Below are 20,192 nucleotides of genomic sequence, written 5' to 3' on the forward strand. Positions count from 1 at the left end.
GAAGAACATCACAGAGAAAACCTTGCAACCTAAATATTTTGGACTAAATCTCACCCATATCCAACACAAACCCCAGTGTTCTCTACTCCAGTCATGAATGCTCCCGGAATATTAATCTGGGCAGAGAGGAGGTTATAAAATATACACTTTAACGTAACAGTCCAAGTTATATTCAAATGTTAAGTTTTATATATCATACTTTGTTCTTCAATTGACAAACAATTCTTGTATAGAAAGAAAAAAAAAAACAGGTTCTATTGAAAGAATTCGTATATGCAAGGCTGGTAAGTTTAAACAAGACAGTGAATATAAAATTATCATCAAAGATCAACTATGATCTTTAAAGTTGCAGCTGATTTTAAACATTCCTTTTGCTAGATTCCTCATACAGCAATTTTTTAGAAGTATGAACACTCCAAATCTCCTCTATTTATAGGGAAGTTTGTAACAGGTTCAATTGGAGACATCAAAAACATTTTAAATAGACATCACAAGATGCATCTGTAGTTTAAAGGTCAAATTTATTAGGAGATTAAGAGATGTGTTATACATGGACTATAAATATAGCACAGCTGACTTCATTCACAGTCAGAGCCAATGCCAACCTATTTTGTAGACACCCTTGTTCTTTTGTTCCAAGAAAAGTTTGCACCATAAGACTTGGATTTAGGTTTTGGAATCTTCTTCTCTTCAACGTCATAGCTCCAGCCTGGAGGTTACAAGGGAAATGGTGGGGGGAGACAAGAAACAGAGAATTCTGAATACTTTTAGCATACGATATATATGTATGTAAATTTTACATACAATGTAAATCTTTAAACTTCAATCTTTCTCTCCACGTTGGCATTCACTAGTTTATTCCTTTCTAGCTGGCAGCAGAGAATATTGAAATGCCATAGGTGTGACATATGCCCGTTCTCTCAGTTGGTAAGAGTTCACCATACTACATATCTCCATGTTCTTTACTCCTGCAAAAAACTTGACAGTCATCAGTGAAAATCTCAAGAGGTAACACTGACTGTCCTGCCAGTTCATGGTCCCACAAGTACATAGCAGCATGGAAGCACTAAGGCTCAGTGTATGCTTGGACAGGAAATGAAAATAAAGATAAGGAAACGTAGAAAAAACAGAGAATCACAGAATGGTTTGGACTGGAAAGAACCTTAAGATCACCTAGTTTCAACCTCCTGCCATTGGCAGGGATGCCTCATACTAGACAATACTGTCTAAGGCTCTGTCCAACCTGGCCTTGTACACTGCCAGGGATGGAGCATTTACCACTTCTTTGGGCAACCTGTGCCAGCACTTCACGACCTTCACCATAAGGCTGGGAGAGAATGGAGACCTTGGAAAGCTAGAGAAAATACATGGGTGGGAGGACCAAAGAAAGGAAAAGCAAAGAAAAAACTTCAGCATTAGAAAGGAGTTTAATACTTAACACTTTTAAAAGAACATGAAAGATTAGGAGTAAAAGGAAAGAGAATGAAGTGATAGAAGACAAGTAAATTATGTGATAGTTAAGCAAGAGAAATGCTAAAAAATGTCAGAAAGGAGGAGGTGGAGACATTAGTGTTTATGTAAATCAAAATGCAAATTGGTTGCAGCCTCCAGGTGCCTGGAAAGGTGCCAGGGCAGCACTCAGTATTCCAAAGTTTGGTCTCTTTAGCTGCAACATTTCACTCAAAGTTGAGATACTTGAGTTGAAGTTAGAAGTGGTTAAGTACACAGTTTTAACTGGTACTGATAAGATGGTACTTTTCCTCCTTAGTTTTAAAACAAAAGCTTAAAAAGTCCTAAAAGGTTTAACATATATCTAAATTTTTACATTTAAAATGTTCACAGAAAATACTCAAGATACAGCTACACTTCAAAACATGTTTCACAAGATACACAATTTTGTGTACTCGCATGTCACACAAAAATCACCTTCATGTTTATTAGGCTGAACCAACATTAATTTACAAGTTAACTATTGTCCATAAAAAGTACTAGAACAGAGGTTTTACAAACATATTCTTTCCATCTGTGAGAGCACTGGCTTTTGCCTCCTGTCCTGATTAAAAATGTAAGCTTGAGTAAACAGCCAGAACTAGATCCAGGGACAGACTTTGTTATTGCAACATTCAGTATTATAACACCTAACATCGAGGCATTTGGCTGCTGGAATGTAATCTACAGCATCAGGTTATTGCTTCATCTTTTTATATACTAGATCAAGAGGAGCTGAGTGCCTCCAAAAGAGATTTGCAACTGCCAGCACAATGGCTTGGGCTGCAATACCTGTCCAAAATACACAGTGTTAGTTACATCTAACTTTGGATTGCAAGAGGTCACCATATGTGATAGGTTTCAAACTCTGGAACAATCTACTTCTGTGAGGCACCTTAGCTTGTTCATGACAGACAGCAGAGGTCACTTTGATAAAAATACGGCAATGGTGAGGGAGGTTATTGTCGCCAGAACCCTGCCATACAAACCAAGTAGACAGAAAGCAGATTTCATCGTCTCTGGAAGAATACCCTCACCACCAGACTGAATGGCAAGTATTAAACCTCTCTATCCTTGCATGTTTTTAAAAACTGCCTTAGTGATACCAGACAGTACAAAAAAGAATTTAGTTTGACAAGCTAAACTCTTTATTTCACCCAGTTACAGGTGTTTCCTCCTTGCCTCAACTTCAGGCCATTCTCAGCTGTCGCATTTTGGACAGAGATCTCTTCCTTTACTGTATTCAGTGCTGTTAATCCAACATCTGAAAACACATGGGACAGGCAGAAAGACAGCTTACCTCAGGTGCCTAAAACACTTAGGTGAGAAAGAATCTTGGTTTTCCCAATTATAGCAGAAGCCCTGCAATATCTAGGATTTGCAGAAATTAAATTTTAGGTTCTCAAGGAACTTTGTAATGGAAAACCTGGTTCACATGGGAAGGGCAGAGAGGTAAATACGTGTGTTCCTAGACTTAGACGTTTCAGTAATACCTCAGTTTAGAAGGTCCATTGTAAATGTGTAGCTATGTTTCTCATTCCTTCTTAAAAGCAGAGGTAAATAGTGAGAAATTGTATTTTCAGCTACATCTGATACTGAAGCTTTTACTACAGAAAATACTAGGCACATATCATACACATAAAACCAAGCCACCTTAAATAAAATAGAATAACAAGCCTTAAATTCAGTTGGCAGAATTTCTTTCTAGTTTTCCTGCTCAATGGAGATTCATTACTCAGTGAAGGCCTAGACTTTCTACACTGAACAAATCAAGTTATTTTACTTGAATCTTCATTTCAAAAGACAAAATATAACATGTCCACAGATATGACATAACTAGCTCATTAATATAGTGCTATATATAGGCCAGGATTCAGTCTTTTTCCCCTTTTAGGCTGAATTTCCGAAGAAACGTAAAGCAACACCAGATTCTTCCACATTTTATATCTGTTCCTAAAACATCATAAAATACTAATAAAATGGCAAATAATTGGTGCAATTTTGGTATCAAATATCATATATGCATTAATATCAATGCATATATGAAGATCCTATTAATTTCTAAAATTGAATATGATTTCTTTTTCAATAAAATTAAGACTATAAAATTAAAAAAAGATCCACTCAAAGAGGAATAGAGGAATTCAGTACTAGCCTCTACCAATAAAAAGTGCAAATACATTGCACATTAAATGGCTTAGCTTCTTATTTGTATTAAGTTAATGGACTTCCCTTGTTTTTGGGATGTACAACATAAGCCATCTAAGAACTTTACACAATTTGATCTGACCAGGAATCTACTGTCTAGCAGTTGAAAGCTGCAAACCACAGGGAAGACTTCTGAAGAAGCTTACATTCCATCTGCATCATTTCTGGCTTTAACTCAGTGAAATTAATCTTCCTCACATCCACAAGCACTAAACATCAGTCCTAGGCCTTTAAGGAAAATTTAATTGATTAAAAAAAAAACCCAAAACAAACCCCCCAAAATGAAGAGAAAAATCCATACCATCACATAAAAGGACTGATGAATATTCAGAAGGCTGAATACTGCTTGTGGTACTATAATTCTGTGAGAAAATACAAGTCTAAATAACCTCATATGTTTACAGATAGAGTTCTTCTGATACATCATTAGCATTAAAGATACCAAGTAATTATACTGGCTTTTCTACCACCTTTTTCTCAACTATGAACAACCATCAAGTGTTAAGTGTTTAGACTTCAGTAATGTACATGGGGAAAGTTACATATAATTTCCTCAATCTACAACTTCTGCAAGGGGGCATTGGAGGGGGAGCTGCTGATCTTCTCTTTCAGTTCAAACTGGACATTAGGAAAAGGTTCTTCACTGAGAGGACAGTCAGTCCCTGGAACAGGCTCCCCAAGGAAGCGGTCACAGCACCAACACTATCAGAGTTCAAGAAGTGTCTGGATGATGCTCCTAGTCATACGACTTAGTTTTAGGTAATCCAGCAAAGAGCAGTGAGAGTTGGACTTGATGGTCCTTACGGGTTCCTTCCAACCTGAGGTTCTATGATACAAGCAACATGGCCAAAACTGAAGTCCAACATGCTTACTTGGTAGTCACCTAATTTTAGTTTTTTCTGATTACTGCTCATTATTATTCACAAGGGTTCTGACAGTCTTTCCTTAACCAGAATTCAGATGTTCATATTAAGCCTTCAGACAGAAATCCCACTGCCATGTAGCAGGGACCCCTAGCATAGGATACTCTTAAAGTATTAATACTAATTTTTCCCCAAGACCTGAGCAGGGTCAGTTCTCATTCAAATAACAGATACCGGCAAAAGCATCACAACAGTAATGCCAAGAAACTGGATCATTTTCCAGAAAGTAGAAAGTCTAGGCTCAATGCCTTTAGCACCATAGGAAATATCCCCCTCACCCTTTAGTCTTCCTCCTCCTCAAGTGGAGGACTAATGGTCTGCCAATATTGTGAAACAGAGGGAAGGTGCTTTATTCTTGACTTTCACTGTTGTTAGATCAAGACTGTCTATGGAAAGCTGAAACCATCATACCCAATACATACCATTTTTTTCAGCAAAAGCAATGGCATCTGCTTTAGTAGAGAAAGTAAGAACCATGTTGGATAAAGGATCAGCTCTGTAAGAAATCAAGATGACAAATTTTAAGCACATCTGAAATACAAAGTAATTATATCTGTATCTCAAAAGCTAGTGAAACACTCTATTACACCACTTTTTGTAATACACCACCTCACCAGCCATTCAGAATTTTTACTTATTTCCAGGATTAACACATTCTGAAGAGTATTGTTTCAGTCTTTCAATCTTACTCTTTTCCCAGTTCCTTGCAGAAATTAGTATTTTTAGGTTTTTATTAGACAAACATGTCTAACCACCTGCTAAGGTTATAGTAAGTGCTCTGCAATAATTTTTCATTTTAAAGCTGTCTCCTTTTGGATGACCAGGAGGTTTAAGTTAATGTTGAAGATTTAAAGGAGACCTGGAGTCTGTAGAGCAGCTAGGGGAAGAATAGTCTTAAACAGAAAAGACCAGAATATCAAAGTGATCAGAGTAGGAATTAATCAGAGACTGAAAAGTACATAAAAAGCTTCAAGAGTTCAGCTTTGTCTGAGGTCACACGACCTCCACAGATCATTGCAGTACAGCGAGCACATCGAAGGCCACCACTGAAAACGAAGCTCAGAAATGAAAACTGCTAGCTAACTAAATACACAGCGGCCAGTTTTAGATGATTTGTTATTCCTCAACTGCATTACTGAAAGGAATCAAACAGCTTTGTGTGAAAAAAAAAAAGGAGAAAATCTCAGTTAAAAAACCAAACTGCCGTTTTGTTGCTATAAAAGCTCACTTTCAGAACAGTGACAAAAGACGAAAAAAAGGGGTTTCTAAAAATGAATCTACAAAATTTCAGACAAATAAAGATATTGGCTGTAGCAGCACAATGACTAGATAATGCTTCCTTGAGACAACACTGCATAGGAGTCTGGGGGACAACCGGGACAAGAAGACCAAATTGCAACAAACTACTGAAGGAGCTGCCTCTCAACTGTTCTCTCTTTGAAGCTAGAAGGGTAAATGAAAAGAAAAAGCAACCAAAGATACACTGAACTCTCTACAATAAAGGACAAAGCCTGTGACTGGTGAAGGGGGAGTGGAAGGGGGAATCTAGCTTCCAGCAAAGACAACGACGTTATTTTATCTGATGTACACATTGAAAAATGGAGTTCACCATATATCCAATATATTCCCCAATAAAAAAGAAAAATCAAAAAAGGATAAAGGCAGAAATTACACCTTCATAAGCTACTAAGAGGTCTCTCTTACAGACGTTTACAGATCTTTCTTATAAATGCAGTGAGGAGAACCAGAAACGAGGAATTACTCCATGATGCAAGCACTGGAGAACCAAGTGAACCAAATATATTGCAATACTGTGACAACTTCTGCTTATCATTCTTCTCTTCCACGACTGGGGGTGGAAAAATCTTCTCAACACTATTAAGACAATCATAGAATCACAGAATAGTTAGGGTTGGAAAGGACCTTAAGATCACCTAGTTCCAACCCACCTGCCATGGGCAAGGACACCTCACATTAAACCATGTCACCCAAGGCTCTGTCCTACCTGGCCTTGAACTCCACCAGGGATGGAGCATTCACAACCTCCCTGGGCAACCCATTCCAGTGCCTCACCACCCTTACAGTAAAGAACTTCTTCCTTACATCCAATCTAAACTTCCCCTGTTTAAGTTTTAACCTGTTAAAAAGAACAAAGAAGTTTAAGTCTGAAATGTACTGACAGATGAATGCCTGTGCAGTACTGCAAGTTTGGCAAAAACTTTCCAGAATAGAGGCAGTCTGGAAATGAGGAATGTGCATAAATTATTTGCTCTGTTTTCATGTGGGATCATCTCTCATCCAATCTAAATGCAGCTTTTTTTTTTTATTTCTTCCCATAAATGAGCTATCCATGTGTTTAAACCGGTGATAACCTGTGAGCAAACTGGAGCTCAGGATGGCCAGCATGATGTCCCAACAGTGTCAGCAACAGCAGTGCTGCAGGATTTCTTATGCATGCCCTAAACTTTCTCAGTCACTACAAACTCAGATTCCCCATTTTGTTCTCTTATGAGATCTTCTACAATGAAAACCATGCATTTCCCCTGTTTCTTTGTTCACACCTTTATAGTAAGAGATGTGCTCAAGAACTATCCATACGCATTCCTGTAATGAAACTTCCACATTACAAAAAAAAAAAAAAATCCAACAAGCCAAACCAAAACCAAACAAACCACAGGTCCATTTTAGTTAGATCTTCAACTGAATAATTTTCACCTGGAAAAAAATACATACAAGAAACAGCAAACTCAACATGAAAAAAAAGCCAACAAGACTCTAAAATGACAGAAATACAGCAAAGACCTACAGGTGAATAAGTATATTGAGTTCAGAGGAAAAGAACTCTAATCCCTAGACCCTAAAGGACTCTAATCCACTAATCCCATTACATTATTCAAAAGTAAATGGGAAAACTTCTAAGTTAGAACTGTTGTTTGCAGAAATTAATTCTGAAAAAGAAGAAACTCTTCTTAGGTGTTGCTGGATGTTGAATGAAAATTTGAAATTACCAGAATGTGCACTAACAGCTTTTGTGAGAATTCCTTAAAAAAACTGAACAAACTAGTTTACAAAACCCTTAACCTAGCAGTGTCAGATTTTCAACACAGCACTTGCTTTTGGCCTACCTGGAGCTTGCTTACACAGGGAATATCCTTTTTCCACCCCAAAATAAAAACACATGCAGAGACAGAGTCATTCAAAACAGCTATTCATTTTTAAATTCCCACAGTAAACTCACTGCAGGACAATTTAACATACAGGTAAGCCCTTAATACCATGGTTTATTTTCCTGGATGGTTTATTTAGCACGAATGGTTTTAACTGTTAGAAAGGTTAAAAGCCATTGTTTTGACTGAGATCATGCAAAATCCCACCCAGAAAGTAATTTGTCTGGGGAGGTTAAAGTCAGTTAAGCAAAGCAGGATTAGAAGAAATGTTAAATCCAACCTGGGCTAAAGCAGGTGTTACTGGCACCTGCTTCACTGTGATAATTTGTGCATATGTCAGTGACTAGACACTTGGGGGGCACACAAGACAGGAGGCAAAGGTGTATTGCTGGTCAACAGTCTATCACTTAATTAATCTAGGCCCTGTGAAACAACCTGGTCATTATTTGCTAAATAGAATAGTTGCTTGCAGTAGCTGACTCATCCAAGGCATACAGCTATTAAGTCACTGACATCCTCAAAAGAAGAATTTAAATATACTTAAGACAAAATGGTGAAAAACTGCAGGATGCGCTTAAGATGAGGTCATTGTTATACACAGGTTTAGATTTTAAAAGAGCCATTTTAACAGATTATTTTAGTAAAATTGGTATTTTAATTCATATTCAGTACTTTTTCTCATCTAATGATAGTTGAGCTTGGCTTCCCTAGTGCTTTGCAATACCAATACAATCGAGATGTTACAGGTGATGAGCCTCCTCAACTTTTATGGGAAACCAAGATAACAGGAAGACATGATTACATGATTTCAGAGTTATTCTGAATTAGTATTTCTGGATACATTTATTTTATAAATAGATATTAAAAAAGAAAAAAGGTCTAGAAGCTAAGTATTGTTATATTATGCTTAACTGAATTTAGAAGATGCCAACTTTAAGCTCAGTAGCATTTACTGCCTATGGTAACTAATAACCTCCTTTCCCTGATGCTGCCATACAGTAGCATCACCACAAATGTAATCCTTGAAATCTGTGGTTATTAACGTTTTTTTTCAAACTCTTCCAGATGATGTTGTGAGCTAAAATCTACTTTCAAATGAAACAGATCATTAATCATATGACTAAAATCCCCAATGACTTACTGTAAGTACTGTTAAAACACAGTAGGTTTATGGTAGAAATGATATTTCAAACTTAAAATTTGAAAATGACTAGTTAAGAGCCAAATGCAGAAGAAAAGTATTTCCAAATTCAGTAACTACTCACGTAGATGCCCAGCCCATTAAAGGGTTCTCCCAGCGCTCCCTGTTATCAAATTCCATCTTCCATTTCTTTGTATTGTTAACACCTGACTGCATTGCATTACGTGCCGGAACAAAAATGTGAACTTTCCTGGTTTTGATGTGCTCATCTGGAACACCAGTTAAAGCAGTGATATCCTGTGAAAAACACAGTGGAACTTGTTAAAAAAGGGTTCACATAAAAGGTTTGTAAAATAATATTGCTTATGTATTTTTACATAATTCCTTGCTTTATTAAGCTACCAAAAAAAAAAAAAAAAAGAAAAAAAAAAGAAAAAAAGGCTGAAAAATATGTTACGAGTTCAGTTACATAAAAGTGAAGCTAATACACACTGGGGCTTCTGTCATCCTGCTTCCCCTGGCTGAAGCAGGTTTTGCTTAGATTATTTACCTGAACCTGCTCATCTCCAGGCTACACAACTTCCTAGTGCCTGAGGACAGACAGGACATTCCCTCCCACCCTCTGACTCCAGCTGCAAAGTCAAAACTGCTCCAACCTGCACCAGCTAAAGAAAATGTGGCAATATATAAACTCTTCTTTCTCCCTTAAAGAAAATATTAAGAGCATGAAATATCAACAAATCCCCAATTTTTTACTTTAGCATTAGCAATCTAAACTTCATATAAACAGGTCTATTCACCAAACTCTTAGCCAGCCAACTATGTGCTGCAGTGTAAGGGCTTTCACTTGGCCTTAAGTCCGTAGATAATGAAGAGGCTCCAACATCCCCACTGACATAAATAATTATGCTTAGCACGAAGAAGAGTCAACAGGTTATCTTTCACACAATATCCCAATAAGAGTGCAGAGCAGGTGCTAGAAATTAGTTTATTTCTCTGTTAGTTATTACATAAAATTAACCCCCTCGTTGTGTTTCAAGCTATGCATATCAGCTTTTGAGAGTCAATTCTTCTGATGTTCAAGAGAGGAACATCTGGTACTGGTAACATTCTTCAGTATTTCTGTGAAGGACAAAAGGATTCAGGAGATCTGAAACTTCAAAGAAAAGAAAGAACAAACCCAAACCAAACCAAAAACCACAGGCATTGTAACATTGTATATAGTCAGTAATAGGATGCTCTACCAAGGTTTGGCTTGTGAGTCCTCAACAAATAAACTTAACAAAGATAAAAACTGAAGGATCACAAAACCAGCCAAAAAATATTAACTCACTTTAACAAAGAATAAGATAGGAAAAAACCTCACAAGAATTACTGTGAAAAATTACCCTGAGCAGCATCTGATATAATCAAAGTGAACTTTCTCGCTAAAAACTAAACAGTAATTACATAAAATTAACCTGTCAGTTCACCCTAGGAAAGAGTGAAATCAAACATCAAATCCATCTCTAAGGATGCTAAACTACTCCTGTTCCTTTCACACTTAAAAGGCCAGTGGGAGCTCCTTGGTCTCCCTCCTTGCCTCCCCTCCCCTTCACTCCCCTCTCCAGGAAGAGGATAGTAAACTGGTAAAAGTCCAAAAAAAACGCAGCAAAACTTTGGGCATATTGAACTCATCTCACCAGTACTGCCATGGCTTGAATTAGAAGGCAAACAAGTTTAAATAAAACACTGTGGCTTTACATGTCTGTAGCTACTAACTTTATGGGATTTTGTTTTGTGGCAAACTTAAAAGCTCTTGGTGCTGTCACCAGATCATTTTTCGAAATGAGGCAAGTCTCATTTTTTATTTTACTTCAAAAAATAAGTTTTAGGAGGTCAGTTCCTCAAAACTACACAAGGGAGAAAGTTTAAGGCGTATGACTTGTATTTGCAATTAGAACAGCAGGGGAAACAAACAAGCATGCAAGCTAATTTTCCAACTTCTGACACTTGTACCCAGACTACCAAAAGAAACTGTCAAAATATCTCAACAGTTCCATTATAAATGCTTTCATCAGGACCAAGTAATGTTTATTTTTAATATGAGTCTAGCAGTGATATGAAAAAGAACCACTACCAGTCACTGGAATGTTGCAACATGTATGTAAAACACCACCTGCCAGACTGGCATTTCTGAACTGAAGCTCAAATCACAGTGTTAGAAAGCAATAGCTTTAAGTTTTCTTACTTGAATTTTCAAAGTGCTTTGTTTAATGAAAAGATTTTTACCTGCAGTAGTTTGGTGGGGCTTCAATGTTTCAGCTTGCCTGTTAACAGGAATAGGCTACTATATTACCCTTTATTTCTGTATTTAACAAACATGCTTATTTAGAAAATGCAAGCACATTCACAAAAGATTATTTGTCCCCTCTGAAATAATCTGCTACATGCAAAAATTCTAGGCTTTTTATCACCCAATACCTCCAAATATGCAAGCTTCAAAATAGCTCAGAACTATTATTTTTTTAGTATTATTACTCTCAGTAACCCGCACGTCCATTACAAATTTTATGCCTCAGATTTAGAGGGGTTTTAATTGCTCCAGAATTACCCGGAATTATTAAAAAAAGATATTATGTTAAATATCATTATAGACATACAGAGTTTCCTCTTTTGAAGTCTCTGAATCAGAGAATCATAAAAATACTACACACCAGTACATACAGAACACAATCTAAAACCCAGCAAATACTGTACTTGTGAATAACTGTAGTAAAGAGAATGCTTAGACTTGTTCATCTGGATGAAAATAAAAACAAAACCGCAGACAAACCGAAAGTCCCTTCAATTCATGTTTTTTTCAGGCATGCAGTTGGCTCCAAATCAAAGTTATTTCACTAATAATATAGGATTCATCCCATAAAAATCTTTTCAATGTGAAAATTAAAACCTGCCTGCTTTGAAAACTAAAGTATCTACATGGTATTGCTAGCCCTTCATACTTTGATTCATTATAGCTGAAGTTTCCGTGCCTTCTGGGAATCCAGCAATCATTTATTGATATCTTCCCCATTTTGAGGCTGGCAATTGAACAGACAGTTTTTAGGACAATGAGTTTCTGGTTTCTGAAGCCCAAGCTGTCCTGACAAAATCACTAGTTTTGCCTGCTGTAGACATGTAAGATACTGTAGCATAGCTGAGCTGTTGCCAAAGATATGGAATAAAAAGGCTTGGCATCTATCACATACTTGACACCTAAAGAGCACAGAAGCTCTAAAATTCCTATTCCCTGTAGGCGCACTCTTAGTCTAGACAAACTGATTTCTCACACTTTTAAAATGCATTACAACACTCTATTGTGATCATTTCATCCACACAGCTCCAGCTAGTGACAGAAGAACCTGTCCTTTAAGCGACATTTCAATGGGCTAAAGCTCCCGCTCTAAGATGCCATTAAAACAACATAATACTTGAAAAGAACTATGCTGCACTGGGTTGAACTCTTTACTGGGTCTTCAGTTCTTTGTTCTGAGTTCAAGTTCTCATTGAAACTACCTGTGAACCAACTTTCCAAAACAAAGATGTTTTTGACAGCTAGTTTCACATTACTATCTCTTTTAAGTGTTCCATACTGAATTTTGCAATATTAGCATATTAAAGTATTAGTGAGGTGTTCAGCATTCACAAGTCTAAATAATAAGGTGACATTATAAAAGGCTTGAGATTTGAACTGTATAGGTTTGCTTTACTAAAAATTAACAACCTGCTTCACATTTTTAACACAGCCTATCATCTAAAAGGTGCATTTTAACATTCCATTTTTCTTAATATACAGAGGGGAAGATTTAATAGCAGCCTATTGTTCTTATTTTTATTTTTAATTAAAATACCCATTTTGAAGCACTTTGGCTCTTCTTAGAATAAGCTGAGAGGGTCAAACCACTTTTTTTTTTTTAAATAGCAGAAATCACATTAAATTGCTTACAAAAGAAGAGGAGGTTTTGTCTTTATTATAACTTACACTATTTAAGAACACTTGTCATACTGGAAAGCCTTGTAAAACTGTTCTGGAAAGAGTAATATGATGTATGTGCTATTCAGCAGGGAAAAATCTGGTTCACAGAGGCCATGTCAATGAAAGCATGACTTTTAAAGGAACCAAGAATTTCCTTCTTTTAAGTACTCCACTAACAGCCCAAATTCCGAATGGGACAAGAAATGGAACTCTGTAATTCAGGGGAAAGGACAAAGTAATGAAAGCATCTCTGAAAACTAGTGTTTTTGAATAGATTGGTCAGGTGTGCATAAAGGAGTCATGTTTCTCCTATGACATTTCTTTCCATGCATAGACTAAAACTTTATATAACCACTATCAACTATCTACTGTTAAGCACACCCCCCCCTTTTTTTTTTAATAAAGGAAACAGGGAACAAGCAATGGGAAGTTGATGTCAAAACACAGAAAAACCTCCCAGCAAGCTTCCAGCAACCACCCAGGATTTAGAGTCTTGCTAGCCGCTCTCTTTTCAATACCAGAATTTCACACATTTCAATGACCATTATGACTTCAAAGAATCAAATTTTCATCATTGTCCGTCATCTGCCGGTTGATTTGTATAAAGGAGTTCTTCTGCATGCACTCCAGACAAAGGACTCCTTACTTTCGTGGCTATATATCAAGTTTAAAAGTTCTGTTTGTGACAGTTGTGTCTGTGGTAAATTAGGGTAACACTGAAGGAGTGCAGCTGCTCTGCAGGAACCTCCTTTTTGGCATCATTTCACTTAAATAAAAACTGAATAATTAGCCTCTGCCTTTATTAAACCGCAAAAATGCCACTGGCCTTAGTAATTACTTCCGGTTGCCCCACCTACTTAACCTCAATAGTTTACACTTGTTAGAAAGGAGGGAAAGCAGACGTTTTCTGTACTTTATAGGAGTTTACAACAGCTTGCTCTCTTCCCCACCCCCAGCATGTTTTACCAGACTAAGTGCATAAAGTTTTGGTATAAATTCATGTTGCAATACACTTTCTTTAGGAGCAGTTATATCAAAGCACAGAACATCTTGCATAATACCCACAAAATAGCTGCTGTGAAAGTTGTTTTTTTACTTAATGCGCTCAGCTGCTTAAGCCGTAACTCAGGATGAGAATATTTACATTTCTACACTTCAATACAGTATTTCTGAAACAAATGTAAGAGAACAGAACCTACGATGCAAACTGTGAGTGGAAAAATAGAGCAGAATGAACTAAACATGGTCAGGCAACATTTATCTAACAGCTACAGACATAACAAGGGGAAAAAAAGCATATTTGCCCTTAGGAAACTCTGTATCACACAGAATACCGTTTTCTTTTAGGCTTATAATAACTTTGCATTATCACAGTAATCTGTGAACAACATGGTGTTACCCATAATATGCTCCTCGTATCTAACCATCCTGCAGAACAATTAATGAAGTTGATAAAAGGAGTGAAAGAACCATACTTTAAAGAGGAAGCAAACACTGTAAACAGGAAACAGGTTTCAGTAATAATAATGGTTGCATGAATGTATCTATTAAGAAAAAAATAAATCTTCCTTTATTGGCAATTTTGTAGAAAACACTGGTCATGAGTAAAAATATATAAAGTGGGTCTAGCTGAAGCAGAAATGGAATCAACACAAGTGCATCATAATACTTTTTATACTGACTGGCATTATGCAAAGGAAGACTCACAGCATCCAAAACAGCCCAACATTTGCAAATGTTGCTAGCTTCAGCAAACTTTATTTACCAGTTTGTATTTCACTGCTGAGGAGATATTACTTGTAACAGCCATGATGGCTAAGTATTCACTGTTCTCACAAAACCTTAAGAACTTCCATGTCATCATGTCTTTTGCTTACACACACACAAGTGGCTGGGTTTTTTTAATTACCTGTGAGGCACTTAAAAATACAATTTCCTACAGCATACAACTTTCAAGCCTTCTGCAAGAAATTCACAATCCTCAGGTAAAAAAAAGTGCAAAAAAAAACAACTACCTAAGACTACAGTAAAGTTTTTAAACCATATACTTTTAAATAAAATGGAAGACAGTCTTAGTTTACCTGTATTTAGAAAAAGAATGATAACAGAACAATTGAAATAACCTGATTCCTCTCAGAATAGTTTACAGTTATGGCAATACTCTACTACTTCACTACCATAAGGAACCATTTCTTAATTGAAAAAAAACAAAAACAAAAAAAAAAACCAAACCAACCAACCAATCAAAAAAAAAAACAGGCAGAAAGTTTTAAAGATGAAAGTAATAGCAGATAGGGCTCACCTAGAATAGAAAGTTTTGTACTGAATCCTCTGATTAGTTCAATTTTGTATATACTGTTAAATAAATAGCACACTGTAGTCCACTTGTAGTTCAGTGATTGTATATTCTTTTAAACAAAATGGATTCAGTTTACAGTTCTATTTATGCTAAAATTCCTAGCATAAGTCACAATAAGCAGATTGACTTGTAAAGCTAAACATAATACTTCAAAAATATCTTGGTGATTTATTCACTAAAGATAACTCTTGAACTTGCAGTCTATAAAATGTAGCTTTGATCATGGACATGCAACCAGTAGCTCAGGATGGTGTCTTCCATATCTTAAGTGAGAGCCAAAATCAAGGCTACTCTTTCACATTGGAAATAATTTCTGTATTTTTTGTGTGTTTCTGATGCCACTTTAAGTCCTTACTTTTAACATTCATTAAACTTACCTGTATTTACAAAATAAATCATAAGCATATGAGTTAAATGAATTTTGTGAAGTTACTGTTTTTTTCAGGAATTCTGCCAGGAATAAGAAAATTAACAGTTCTGACCATCCTTATGCTCATTTGCAAAGCTTACAAAGCTTCATTTAAATTAACCATTAGGAAATTTTCCAAATGAGGGCCACACAGACTCCCCAAATACAAGCACCACTTCTCATTGCTTTCAGCCTTTGGAGGAGAAGGAGTCCAACCTGGGTAAAATGAGTGGCTGGGCTAAGTTTTGTAGAAAGGTCTCTTACCAGTTCAGGCTGCAAAAGACCCAACAGAAGCAGGATGTTCAGAGCCTAGCAGTGAAGCAGGAACACCCTGGCCAATTCACACTTTAATGGGTGGACAGCCACGTCTGAGTTGTTGAGTTCAAATCTGGATGTTAGCAAAGTCTAAAGACTAGATAACTCTAGTGAGATTTCCTAGGATTAATTCATAAGAGAGATTATCACTCGGGTATTGTCTTCCTTTCACCTCCCAACTACCTATTAACTCCCTATTTCATAGTAGCTGTGGAACACCATTTAAGGGTTAAAATTTAACAAATTATTTAGTCTTTATTAAAAAAAAAAAAGACAATCATCAAAGGTGGGGTCAAAAAAAGGCAAAAGTAGTGCTTTAAATACTAATTTCACAATACTGACACACTAGCGTATGGTCTGCTACTAAGAACAATACTGAGAAATCCTGAGTTCATGTAAATCAATGCCTGCCTTCACTGTGATGCATGTATCTATTCTTTACTTGTCTTTTGTAAAGAAAGTGATTTCTTATAAAGAAAGATCTTTGCCACATAGTAACATGTGGTGTGAGACATAGAGGAGAAAACTAGAAGTAAATCCCCAATCAAGAAATGCAAATTTAGAGCAAAATCCCTGTTGGTACATGCTTTTTAGAAGAAAAGTTGCATTTAAGAAATTACAAAGAAGCCAGACCTGTTAAAAGCTGTTCCTTACCCTAATGCAAGATGTAATGCTTCTATGTAATATGCATGGACTTTAAAAGTGGAAAGCAAGTGCTAAATAGTGTACATAATTTCCATACACAGCAGGTAGTGATGCAAGAAAAGAACTGACACAGTTACCCTTGCTAAAGAGATGAACAATAGAGAACTGTTATGCAGTGTTAGCATACTGAAGGTCTAGGCATCAGGGATGTTGCGGCTATTAACAGCTTAAATGTTAACTGTATTTTCTTAATTAGTGCATACAACTTTTAAGCCTTAAAAGTGTTTTAGAAGGTTCTTTTCTGAAAGTAACAGAGTCATTATTCCCTGGTGGGGATGCAAAGAGTTGATGAGGCTTCAACTGTTTCAACATCATCAATAAAATACACAGCTTAGTACTGAACAAAACCAATTTCTTTTACATTTTTTTTCACTGTTAAAATGAAGCTTTCTACAATCTCGCTCCAAAAACCTCGATCATAACTAGAATGTATTAATGTTACTTCACAAACTGTTTTTAGCTTGTTCTATCTAGAAGTCTGTCCCTGTAATAAGTGCTTTGGCCTTTATATGCTTGGTCTTTAAGGTTACTTATAGGACAGAAATCATGGTCTTACACTAATGCAACAGAAGCCATCACCAAAAAATACAAACCTGAAGAGCAATAATAAATCACTAGTGCAAACTACAATTTTAATCTTAAAAAAAAGCTTCTGCCTGGTTAAGATGCTACTCAGTAAAAACCTTAAAAGACATGATCCATGATGATAATGCTGGCCTATACAGAAAAATACTGCTATTTATGTTAAGGAATATATGTGCACACCTACAAAATGAATCTGTAAGAGAAAACTATCCAATTATTCAGATGTTTGTAATCAGAAATACACACCACAGTCTCAATTTTTTAAAACATTTGCCACAGAATTATAACATCCTTAAAAAAAACCACTGTATTTGGTATGTCTTAACCACCATTTTGTAGAAATTCCTTGTAGCTTATAGCGCAGCTTCCTCTCATTTGTTAACTCAGTTTTCACACTAACAGGCAATAGGATAATATTTATTTTCCCATCAAATAAAGATTTTCTTCTGCACTAAACATAAGCCAATGGGCTTAATGGAATGAACAGAACACAATACATCAAAAAGACACATAAGAGTTTGAGCAATTTTCCTAGAGTGGATGCTTCACAACCCAAGAACTAAACTGTGTATTAGAACTCTGGATCTGCATATCAGATGCTCTCTCCATGGTTCACGTCCCAGATTAACATAGGTTGATGTTTGCAATTTGAGAAAGCAGCCATGAAAGTAGTTCAAAGATGCCTCATAAGCAAGACACCAAGGACTAGAAAAGCATCTGGTTTCATTTCATCATCGATCTTCTAAGTGGAAAGACATAGAACTGAAGAAGCACCAAGCTCTCTTGCAGCATAACCAAGATGTCCAAGTAATTCCACAGCATTACTGGGCTTTCCAGACAAGGAAAACTTTTCTTTTCTGACTTGATAAAATGATTCAGCTAGAACTTCTTGACTAGACACAGCTTTCCAGTCTGGAGGTAGAACTTGGTTAGTTATGCTAGGATTTGTGTCTTAAATCGGTAACTTAGATATACTACAAAAATGCAGAAAGACACATTTGGCTGAAAAAAAAAAGCAAGCACTCTACAACAATTTTTTTATTCACCATTCCAGACAGGACACGAAGAATTCATATCATCTATAAATATATTTCATAACAGGATACTAACTTAGGTGTCCCAGGAAAGGTTCAGATAATGTATTGTTTTATGAGAACATGAGAATACTTACTTTCCAGTCTTTAAAAAGCACAACTACTGAATAAACAGCTCCAAAAACAAAGTTACCTCTTACTTCTGTTTATTGCTACACTGTATTTTTTTACTCTTTCTAGCTGATTAGAAACATTGCTTGCATATTTAGACTTACAAAACCAAACAAGTATTTGCATGTTGAATAACCCTTTGGAAGCCAGACAAACTAAACATGGCACAATGATACTGCTTTAACTTGTTCTGAGCAGCCATCGTAGCAAGCTCTTCGAAACAGTATTCTCTGATAGAAAATTAAATACTATGTGATGGGGGGGGAGGGGGGGGGGAATTGCCTGCATACGCTTCAAAGAAACATATTCTTTGACCCAGTGCTCCAGACTAAAGCCTTGAAATTTTTGCACAAGAATGCTGCATGAAGGAAGCCCAGACAAAAGAGACACTCGAGATGTTAGAAGGTTGTGTAACCCCAATCTCAGACACTCATTCCAATACCCAGGAAGATAGAACTACCACGCACCAAAAGAAAAGGCTCTCAGACAAAGAAATTCAAATCTTTTACCCATGCCTAAAACCAAAATAAACCTACATGGGGATGAGACCACAATTACTCTCATTGATGAAACTGTGTATCATCAAGTTCTGAGCTATTTGTAAGATGTGTAGTTTTCTAAACAAAACCAAAATTAACTCAAGCCGAAGTTTAGTAATAAAGCAATATTTATTGCTCTTAAAAGACAGCTAACGGTGATGGCAACATCTTTTACTTGCACCATGGGAGCTGTAGAAAACTTCTTTATCATGAGAAGAAACTTGTTGCCTGCAGACACTCTTAAAGAAAGCTCTTTAGCAGTATCCAGCCTACCGGGTTTTCTGAACAACTGCAAGCTTCATCAAACTACAACTGCTCACAAAAACAAGTCGTAGCAAGCAGCATAGGCTAAACTGAGGTAGAATATTCCAATTGAAGAGGAATTTAATTGCTGAACAGTGGAATATAGTGAATTTGCAGTACTGAAAATATGTACACAGCTAGATAATCTGGAAAATAAACACACCTTCACCTGAGCTTGTACTGTATTGAAGACAATACGCAACTACCAGAAGAAACTATAAAGAAGAAACTGCCAAATTATTTAAATAAAAACAAATTAGAAATTGATACATAAATTGATAGAAATTGATACATGCTTTAGCAGACCACTGCTGTACATAAAATGAAAAGGATTATCATCATCCCCAAAATCATTAAAATGTTTCAATATTGAATTTCACATCAGCTGCCCGACAAAATTATCCAAGACAGCATTTCCATCCCCAGAGGAGTATTTCTTAGTCTTCACTGGGGAGTGCGGGGGGAAACCAAACCAAAAATCCCCCCAAAATTCCCAACCTTTTAAACAGATTGTTTAGCAGCAAAAATGCGTATTCACAAATCAAATATCAGTGACCACAAAAAGTAAAGGCCTTTTTATGCAACTGTACTCCTAGACATTTTTAATGAAGTAGATATTCATGTATTGTTACTTGTGAACAGACTTCTCTTTTGAATATTTCTCCTTGATTGACAGAATGCCTTTAATTTTGAAACAATTCGAGAATGTCGTTTTAAACTTTAAACACCCTCTACATTCAACTGTCAAACATCACAAATGCAAATGCCCAAATGCAAACCAAATAAGAAGTACTGCATATCAGGTTAAATGAGAGGATAAGACACACAGTATTAATTATAAACCAACA

General features: G+C 36.3%; 1 protein-coding gene across 1 annotated transcript in view; it reads right to left on the minus strand.

Annotated features, from left to right (window-relative positions):
• Nucleotides 1-502: 502 nt before the first annotated feature.
• Nucleotides 503-20,192, minus strand: part of NDUFS4 (NADH:ubiquinone oxidoreductase subunit S4) — a 47,687-nt gene continuing 27,997 nt past the window's right edge. Inside the window, exons 3-5 of the mRNA XM_061469394.1 lie at nt 9,052-9,224; nt 5,042-5,115; nt 503-709 (exon numbers count right to left, since the gene is read on the minus strand). Of these exons, the coding sequence (XP_061325378.1) occupies nt 606-709; nt 5,042-5,115; nt 9,052-9,224 (351 nt within the window). The 3' untranslated portion in view covers nt 503-605. The remainder of the gene's footprint in view (nt 710-5,041; nt 5,116-9,051; nt 9,225-20,192) is intronic.

Source organism: Pezoporus flaviventris, unplaced genomic scaffold (assembly GCF_033815535.1).
Source record: "Pezoporus flaviventris isolate CSIRO_AGI_PZ_B2104156 unplaced genomic scaffold, CSIRO_AGI_Pfla_v1 ptg000057l, whole genome shotgun sequence".
NCBI lineage: Eukaryota > Metazoa > Chordata > Aves > Psittaciformes > Psittacidae > Pezoporus > Pezoporus flaviventris.